Raw genomic sequence first — 10,417 nt, forward strand, 5'->3', positions numbered from 1 at the left:
TGTTTTGAATGAGTATTAATGATGGCCATTGTTGCCTTTGCCATCGATGTTACATATCAGTGGTCATCCATTGTATTTGACTGACTGGCCTGTGGGCCAATCACAATATGGGGGCGGGGCTTTACTGGTGTCGTGGGTGTAGCTTTGCTCTGTGTACCAGGAAATAGAAAAACAAAACTAGTCGTTTTAACTAAACATTGATGTAAAAACTATTGAACATCGACCAGAACCCATCCATGGTTTATAAACATCGATGGCCGATGGCCATCCCTAATGAGAATTGCATCAACCAATCAGATGGTCTAATTTCCAAACTAATTTGCATAAGGAATTTATTTGCTCTCCATAACTTACTTAGGTCCTTCATCACCCTAGTCTGATTGAAAACCTACAAAACCAGCCAAAGATGGTTGATAACAAGAACATTCTTGACCAATTGGCTTCCTGGTTGAAGACTATTGCATGATGGTCCCATCAAAAGTAGTAAAATAGAAAACTGTTGGCTGACAGTACATAAACAAATCGGAATGGATTGCTTTGAATGAGTATTAATGATTGCCATTGTTGCCTTTGCCATCGATGTTGTTACATATCAGTGGTCATCCATTGTATTTGACTGACTGGCCTGTGGGCCAATCAGAATATGGGGGCGGGGCTTCACTGGTGTCGTGGGTGGAGCTTTGCTCTGTGTACCAGGAAATAGCAAAACGAAACTAGTCGTTTTAACTAAACATTGATGTAAAAACTATTGAACATCGACCATAACCCATCGATGGTTTATAAACATCGATGGCCAATGCCCATCCCTAATGAGAATTGCATCAACCAATCAGATGGTCTAATTTCCAAACTAATTTGCATAAGGCATTTATTTGCTCTCCATAACTTACTTAGGTCCTTCCTCACCCTAGTCTGATTGAAAACCTACAAAACCAGCCAAAGATGGTTAATAACAAGAACATTCTTGACCAATTGGCTTCCTGGTTGAAGACTATTGCATGATGGTCCCATCAAAAGTAGTAAAATAGAAAACTGTTGGCTGACAGTACATAAACAAATCGGAATGGATTGTTTTGAATGAGTATTAATGATGGCCATTGTTGCCTTTGCCATCGATGTTGTTACATATCAGTGGTCATCCATTGTATTTGACTGACTGGCCTGTGGGCCAATCAGAATATGGGGGTGGGGCTTCACTGGTGTCGTGGGTGGAGCTTTGCTCTGTGTACCAGGAAATAGCAAAACGAAACTAGTCGTTTTAACTAAACATTGATGTAAAAACTATTGAACATCGACCATAACCCATCGATTGTTTATAAACATCGATGGTCGATGGCCATCCCTAATGAGAATTGCATCAACCAATCAGATGGTCTAATTTCCAAACTAATTTGCATAAGGAATTTATTTGCTCTCCATAACTTACTTAGGTCCTTCCTCACCCTAGTCTGATTGAAAACCTACAAAACCAGCCAAAGATGGTTGATAACAAGAACATTCTTGACCAATTGGCTTCCTGGTTGAAGACTATTGCATGATGGTCCCATCAAAAGTAGTAAAATAGAAAACTGTTGACTGACAGTACATAAACCAATCGGAATGGATTGTTTTGAATGAGTATTAATAATGGCCATTGTTGCCTTTGCCATCGATGTTACATATCAGTGGTCATCCATTGTATTTGACTGACTGGCCTGTTGGCCAATCACAATATGGGGGCGGGGCTTCACTCGTGTCGTGGGTGGAGCTTTGCTCTGTGTACCAGGAAATAGTAAAACAAAACTAGTCGTTTTAACTAAACATTGATGTAAAAACTATTGAACATCGACCAGAACCCATCGATGGTTTATAAACATCGATGGCCGATGGCCATCCCTAATGAGAATTGCATCAACCAATCAGATGGTCTAATTTCCAAACTAATTTGCATAAGGAATTTATTTGCTCTCCATAACTTACTTAGGTCCTTCCTCACCCTAGTCTGATTGAAAACCTACAAAACCAGCCAAAGATGGTTGATAACAAGAACATTCTTGACCAATTGGCTTCCTGGTTGAAGACTATTGCATGATGGTCCCATCAAAAGTAGTAAAATAGAAAACTGTTGGCTGACAGTACATATACAAATCGGAATGGATTGTTTTGAACGAGTATTAATGATGGCCATTGTTGCCTTTGCCATCGATGTTGTTACATATCAGTGGTCATCCATTGTATTTGACTGACTGGCCTGTGGGCCAATCAGAAAATGGGGGCGGGGCTTCACTGGTGTCGTGGGTGGAGCTTTGCTCTGTGTACCAGGAAATAGCAAAACAAAACTAGTCGTTTTAACTAAACATTGATGTAAAAACTATTGAACCTCGACCATAACCCATCGATGGTTTAAAAACATCGATGGTCGATGGCTATCCCTAATGAGAATTGCATCAACCAATCAGATGGTCTAATTTCCAAACTAATTTGCATAAGGAATTTATTTGCTCTCCATAACTTACTTAGGTCCTTCCTCACCCTAGTCTGATTGAAAACCTACAAAACCAGCCAAAGATGGTTGATAACAAGAACATTCTTGACCAATTGGCTTCCTGGCTAAGATCAAGTGTAGTATCTGTTCTTATCAGTTTACTCTGAGAGGCAGCTCTGCTCCTTGTTTCTTGGACCGACAACGGTCCTTCTCAGGGCTACCGCTGCTGGCCGAGAGAGCGAAAGAGCGAAGACGTCGAGACTGCGAGGAGGGGAAGACATCGCTGAAGAGGGAGAAGCCGGAGAAGACTGAGGGTCAGACTTGCTCTGCTCTGCCCTCCGAAGCGACTGCCGACCCCTCCACCTCTCGACGCAGAGGAAGAAGCTCCGCCCCCGACTGCGAGGAGAAGAGGATTTCGCCAGAAGAGGAGATCAACGCACCCTAGCCACCTGGGAGAGGCAGACTTGTTTGCTCTGCCCTCTCGAAGCCTTGCAGCACTCCCGAGCTGCCTAGGAGGGTCAGACTTTCCTGCTCTGCCCTCTGAAGCCTCCACCGCTCCGGAGCCGCCGCCGAGGGTCAGACTTTCTGCTCTGCCCTCCGAAGCTCTGCAACGCTCCCCAGCCTCCGTGGAGGGTTAGACTTGCTTTGCTCTGCCCTCTGAAGCCGTGCATCGCTCTCTAGCCTCCTTGGAGGGTTAGACTTGTGTTGCTCTGCCCTCTGAAGCGTCCTCTTCATCTCCTCCTCTCGTCGCCGGAGAAGACCCTTTGCCTCGACTTCAGCTGCCCCGAGAAGCCGGAAGGATGGCCACAGCTGCTCCAGCCCTGGTGCCGGCCTCAGCCTCCACTCCGGCCCTCCTCGCTGGGAGGAAGAAGCCCGGGAAGAAGGGTAAGTCACCGGCCGAAGGTCCGACCGTCTCGGCTGGCCCCTGCTCCACTGCCCCTTCTACGACACCACCAACGGTGCCCGACCAGGACCATTCCAAAGGCCTCCCAGCCCTGGAGCCCTGGATGAGGCAGACCGTGGTGCTGAAGTTTAAGGAGTCGGATGGACAGGTGCCGGACATGTCGATCGACACCTTCGGCAAGAAGATGGTTCTCGACCAGGGATTCACGAAGGCTGAAACACTCAGCATTCAGAATTACCTGAAGGGGATCTTCTACGTCACCTTCACCTCCATTGCCATCTGTAAGAGGTACTGGGAGGCAGTGAAAGCGGCGAGACCCGAATCCCCTCTCTCTCGCTTTGTGGGCAACTGCCCTATCCAAAGGGAGGAGAGGCGAGTGACGGTTTCAATGCGCAGCCCTCACACGCCAGCCGGAGACATTGCCACATTTCTGGGCCGATTCTGCACGGTCGTGAGGAACCCCACAAGGATCATGACCGATGATGGATTCTGGTCCACGAAGTGGGCAGTGATCGTCCGGCTGCACAAGGACACCTCGTGCCCAGAAGGAGTAAAGCACCTTCCACAGTGCTTCTCCCTGGGGGGAACAGCAGGACTTCTCCATTACTCTGACCAGCCGCGCAACTGCAGGAAGTGCAGCGGGAAGGATCACATGGCGAAGGACTGCAAGGTCTCGGCCTGAAAACATTGTCACATGGCTGGTCATGAGACAAAGGATTGCCCCACGAGGATGACCTGCCACCTGTGCGGCAACACGGAACACGTCTACCGGGACTGTCCCGACAGAGTGAGATCCTACGCCGCAGCAGTATCGGGTGTGGTCGCCCCTGTCAAGGTACCACCCAAGCCTGCACAGAAGAAGCAGATCCAGCAGAAACAAGGCGGTAAGAAACCTTCCCCTCCCCCCTCCATTCCTAAACCTCCTCCCCTCCCTCCCTCTGCGACAGCAACCCCCACCCCGGCTGTTCGCACCACCCCCCCTCCCTCACCCCCCCGACCTGTGATCCAACCCACCCTTCCTCCCACCACCCCCTCTACCCCTCCCCCTGTCCCTCTCCTCTCCGAGGAAGAGTTTCCACCCCTTGCCCCTGCAGGAAATGTACAGCCAAGAAGGAAGAGGAAGGAGTTGGACAGCCCAGCTGCCGACCCAGAATCTTCCAAGAAAGCAGCAGTGGAATCGGTCGAGCCAGTCCAAGGCTCCCTCACCCTCGAGGAGGAGATGGAGGCCTATGTAGAGGTCTTGGAGGAGAGCGGAGTACCTGAGCTTAACAGCCTGTGTGAGATCGATGAAATACTTGACTGCATCCAGACACCCCAACAGGGAGACCCGGCTGCAGATCCTGATGAAACGCCTCCCGATGGGAGTGGTAATGTAAACGTACAATGACCCTGCCTTTTTCTCTTAACAAATGGTAGCTTTTAATCTTTTTACCATTAATGTAAGGAGCATTAAGGATAAGAACAGACGTCAATCTATTTTTTCCTTCCTTGACATTCAGAAATGTGATGTGTATATGTTGCAGGAATGCTCTCTCCCTTTCTCCAGGTCCTATAGGCATCTGGCTCGGCAGTGGTCCCATGGTCCATCCTACTGGTCCGGTGGAGGTGAGTGTAAGTCTGCAGGGGTAGCCATTCTTATTAGGGGCAGCCTCTTCACGCTAGATTCTGTTCAGGAGTTTGTCTGCGGGAGATTACTCGTCGTAGATGGGTCCTGGGCAGGTGAGCCTATCAGGCTAATCTGCGTGTATGCTTCACCCTTTAAGAATGAGCGTTTGGAATTATTCCAGACCCTGCGGACCCAGCTCGCCACCACCAGGGCTGTAGTGATGGCCGGGGACTTCAACTGCCCGATTGAAGGGGATGGTCGAAGCACCTGCAACTCTGCGAAGCTGGACATCACGTCCAACCTGCTCAGGGAAATGGTGGCCGAAGCATCACTGCGGGACGCTGTGGGCTCCATGGGGGCCGGCTCCGTGAATTTCACGTGGAGCCGCCCCGATGGCTCTGTGCGTTCCCGCATTGACTTTGTGTTCACCTCCCGGGCAGTGCAGCAGGTTAGGCATTCTATGGTTCCCTGCTTCTTCTCTGACCACAGGGCCATTCTCTTCCAAGGGGTTCTGGGCCATGGTTTTCCATCTGGCCCAGGCTCCTGGAAGTTGAACTGTGCCTTACTGGAAAGGGAGGAAGTACTGGCTGAGCTTAAGGATGCCTACATCACATGGAAGAATGACAAATGTTACTTTGACTGTATGTCTGATTGGTGGGAATATGCCAAATCTAACATCCGCAGTTTCTTTCAGGCTAAAGGGCGTATCCAGGCATGCGACCGTAAGAGGAACCTCAGAAAACTGCAGCGTGAGCTCCAGTCCCTGGTGGACCTCCAGCGGTGCGGCTGGGATGTGAAGGACGACCTGGATGAGACCAAAAAGAGCCTGAAAAGGCACTTTGAGGAGGAGTCCAGACGCATCGTCTTCCGTTCCAAGGTGGAGAATCTGGAGAAGGGTGAGACGTGTTCTTCTTTCTTTTTCAGGAAACTCCACTCTGGCCATACGCCCCTGACAGAGCTGCGTGATGAGAATGGCATCCCCAGACAGGGGAAGGAGGGCGTGATGAAGGTCGTTCGCGACTACTACAGCGACCTCTACTCCCCTAAGACTACAGACACAGATGAGGCGGATAAGTTCCTGTCAGGTATCACTAACTCTATTGATCCTGCAGGTAAATCAGCCATGGACGCTCCCCTGGCGTTGGAGGAGGTGCTCTCTGCCGCTAAATCCTTTAGGCAGGGCAGGACTCCGGGCAGTGATGGTCTCCCAGCAGAGCTCTATGTTGCGCTGTGGGATCTCATTGGCCCGGACCTGCTCGAGCTGTACAAGGAGATGGTGGTGGAGGGCAAAATGCCTCCTTCGCTGAGGGAAGGAATGATCACGATCTTGTACAAGCGTAAGGGGGAGAGATGTGACCTGAAAAATTGGCGTCCCATCTCTCTTCTGAACGTGGACTACAAAATCCTCGCCAAGGTACTGGCCAACCGGCTGAAGGCTGTCATTGGGCAGATTGTTCATCCAGACCAAACCTGCGCCATTCCTGGCCGCAGAATCGCAGACAGCCTTGCCCTCCTCAGAGACACGGTCCATTACGTGAAAGACCGTAATGTGTGCACAGCCCTGATCAGTCTTGATCAGGAAAAGGCCTTTGACCGTGTCTCCCATGAGCTGATGGGCAAGGTACTGCGTAAATTTGGTCTTGGTGAGCTATTCTGTTCGTATGTTAACCTGATGTACCTTGACATTTACAGCTCGGTGTTGGTGAACGGCTGGAAGACTGACCCCTTCTCAGTTCTGTCTGGGGTCAGACAAGGCTGCCCTCTTTCACCTCTTCTTTTTGTTTGTGTTATAGAGCTCTTCGCTGTATCCATCAGGCAAAATCAAGAGATCAGAGGGATCACCGCACCGGGTCCAGACCACCCAGAGGCCAAGTGTTCGCTGTACATGGATGACGTCACTGTGTTCTGCGCAGACCAGAGATCGGTGACAGCTCTCGTCCAGACCTGCGAGGACTTCGGCCGTGCTTCAGGAGCAAAGGTTAACCTTGGGAAGTCAGAGGCTATGCTCTTCGGAAAGTGGCACCTGTCATCCTCCGCCCCATTTCCCTTCACGGTAAAGCCAGACCTCATCAAGATCCTTGGTGTCTGGTTCGGAGGAGATGGAGCGGCCCTGAAGTGCTGGGATGAAAGACTTGCGACAATGCGTCAGAAACTGGGATTGTGGAGTCTCAGAGACCTTACCATCGAAGGGAAAACACTTGTGCTGCGGAATGAGATTCTTCCTGTTCTTCAGTACACCGCCCAGGCCTGGCCACCTCTGGCGGCGATCTGCAAGGCCATCACACGGGCTGTTTTCCACTTCATCTGGGGCTCCAAAATGGACAGAGTCAAGCGGATTGTTATGTACAAAGATCCCCTCAAAGGTGGCAAAGGCATTCCAGACATTCCAACTATGCTGAGAGCCTTCTTTGCATGTAACTGTATCCGCAGAACTTTGATAGACAATTGTGCCGGCTCTGCGGGGAACTCCATGTCCCGCTTCTTCCTCCTACCAATGTGGAGGACCCTTAAATGGGACAAGTGGGACAGCTCCATCCCTTACAACTGGACTACTCCATGGTTCTACCTGGATGTGTCCAAGTTTGTGAGGGAGCACCAACTGGAGGGATTGAAACCCGACTTGTGGAAACCTAAAACTGTCCACAAGCTCATCAGAGCCAAAGACGTCATGGAACCGATTTCAGGGCTCCCTTCAGCAACTGCCAAGTTTGTCTGGGAGTATGTGGCCTCCAAAAGGCTCACAAATAGACACAAAGACTTGTCATGGATGGCCATTCAGGGGGGCTTACCTCACCGGTCATTCATGCACTCCCGAAACTTGTGTAGGTATAGACATTGTCCCTGGTGCTTTGTGCATGAAGAAACCTCCATGCACATCTTCTGGGACTGCACCTACGCACAGTTGTTGTTGGATGCCCTAGAGACTGAATTCAAGGACTCCGTGCCCAGGAACTGTCTTTCATACCTTTCGGTATTGTATGGACTATTCCCGGGCACCCACACGTATGGGGCGACCCAGGAAGCCTGGCGCCTTATAAACTGTGTTAAGGACGCTTTGTGGTTTGCCAGAAATCGACTCATATTGAGGAGGGAGAGAATGTCCGTTCAGGACTGCCGCAGGCTGGTTCACAGCCTGCTCAGAGACTATTCCATTCGGGATAGCCCTGAGGAAGAAGAGGACTAAACCCCTTTTCTTCTGGTCCTTTCCCCTTGTTTGGACTGTTTTATAAGACTTTGGGACCGTGGCCCCGTCCCCCTCACTTCACAATGTCTGTTGTTTTGTTGATGTATTTCTATTTATTGCCCTCCCCTTATATATGTCTGTCTGGTCAATAAAGCTTCGGGCATGTGATTCCTCCTCCCCCACCGCCTACCCTCCACACCCATAGCCTTGTATACTGTTGTGTAAATGTTACCGTTAGAATGCATAGTGCATAGTATAGTCTATAGTGTGAGTTTATCTTGTACTGTATTTTATAATATGTACTATACTGTCTGCATGTGTACTGTGTTTTGGCTGTGCTGCGACAGGGTATATGTGTGATATTTGTTATCGTCTGTTTTTTGCATTCTTTATGTACAATAAAGACCTGCTTTTTCAATCAAAAATTGGCTTCCTGGTTGAAGACTATTGCATGATGGTCCCATCAAAAGTATTAAAACAGAAAACTGTTGGCTGACAGTACATAAACAAATCGGAATGGATTGTTTTGAATGAGTATTAATGATGGCCATTGTTGCCTTTGCCATCGATGTTGTTACATATCAGTGGTCATCCATTGTATTTGACTGACTGGCCTGTGGGCCAATCAGAATATGGGGGCGGGGCTTCGCTGGTGTCGTGGGTGGAGCTTTGCTCTGTGTACCAGGAAATAGCAAAATGAAACTAGTCGTTTTAACTAAACATTGATGTAAAAACCATTGAACATAGACCATAACCCATCGATGGTTTATAAACATCGATGGCCGATGGCCATCCCTAATGAGAATTGCATCAACCAATCAGATGGTCTAATTTCCAAACTAATTTGCATAAGGAATTTATTTGCTCTCCATAACTTACTTAGGTCCTTCCTCAACCTAGTCTGATTGAAAACCTACAAAACCAGCCAAAGATGGTTGATAACAAGAGCATTCTTGACCAATTGGCTTCCTGGTTGAAGACTATTGCATGATGGTCCCATCAAAAGTAGTAAAATAGAAAACTGTTGGCTGACAGTACATAAACAAATCGGAATGGATTGTTTTGAATGAGTATTAATGATGGCCATTGTTGCCTTTGCCATCGATGTTGTTACATATCAGTGGTCATCCATTGTATTTGACTGACTGGCCTGTGGGCCAATCAGAATATGGGGGCGGGGCTTTGCTCTGTGTACCAGGAAATAGTAAAACAAAACTAGTCGTTTTAACTAAACATTGATGTAAAAACTATTGAACATCGACCAGAACCCATCGATGGTTTATAAACATCGATGGCCATCCCTAATGAGAATTGCATCAACCAATCAGATGGTCTAATTTCCAAACAAATTTGCATAAGGCATTTATTTGCTCTCCATAATTTACTTAGGTCCTTCCTCACCCTAGTCTGATTGAAAACCCACAAAACCAGCCAAAGATGGTTGATAACAAGAACATTCTTGACCAATTGGCTTCCTGGTTGAAGACTATTGCATGATGGTCCCATCAAAAGTAGTAAAATAGAAAACTGTTGAGTGACAGTACATAAACCAATCGGAATGGATTGTTTTGAATGAGTATTAATGATGGCCATTGTTGCCTTTGCCATCGATGTTACATATCAGTGGTCATCCATTGTATTTGACTGACTGGCCTGTGGGCCAATCACAATATGGGGGCGGGGCTTCACTGGTGTCGTGGGTGGAGCTTTGCTCTGTGTACCAGGAAATAGTAAAACAAAACTAGTCGTTTTAACTAAACATTGATGTAAAAACTATTGAACATCGACCAGAACCCATCGATGGTTTATAAACATCGATGGCCGATGGCCATCCCTAATGAGAATTGCATCAACCAATCAGATGGTCTAATTTCCAAACTAATTTGCATAAGGAATTTATTTGCTCTCCATAACTTACTTAGGTCCTTCCTCACCCTAGTCTGATTGAAAACCTACAAAACCAGCCAAAGATGGTTGATGACAAGAACATTCTTGACCAATTAGCTTCCTGGTTGAAGACTATTGCATGATGGTCCCATCAAAAGTAGTACAATAGAAAACTGTTGACTGACAGTACATAAACCAATCGGATTGGATTGTTTTGAATGAGTATTAATGATGGCCATTGTTGCCTTTGCCATCGATGTTACATATCAGTGGTCATACATTGTATTTGACTGACTGGCCTGTGGGCCAATCAGAATATGGGGGCGGGGCTTCACTGGTGTCGTGGGTGGAGCTTTGCTCTGTGTACCAGGA

The 10,417-nt window shown here is 48.1% G+C and overlaps 1 protein-coding gene across 1 annotated transcript; it reads left to right on the forward strand.

Annotated features, from left to right (window-relative positions):
• The first annotated feature begins 5,055 nt into the window (after window positions 1-5,055).
• LOC146026268 (uncharacterized) lies at window positions 5,056-8,488 on the forward strand. The gene is made up of 2 exons (XM_083156787.1): window positions 5,056-6,059; window positions 6,768-8,488. Exons 1-2 carry the CDS (start codon window positions 5,195-5,197, stop codon window positions 8,156-8,158), a joined length of 2,256 nt encoding a protein of 751 aa, XP_083012913.1. The 5' UTR covers window positions 5,056-5,194; the 3' UTR covers window positions 8,159-8,488.
• The last annotated feature ends 1,929 nt before the right edge of the window (window positions 8,489-10,417 follow it).

The sequence above is a fragment of the Crinia signifera genome, chromosome 8, assembly GCF_055691185.1.
Source record: "Crinia signifera chromosome 8, ASM5569118v1, whole genome shotgun sequence".
NCBI lineage: Eukaryota > Metazoa > Chordata > Amphibia > Anura > Myobatrachidae > Crinia > Crinia signifera.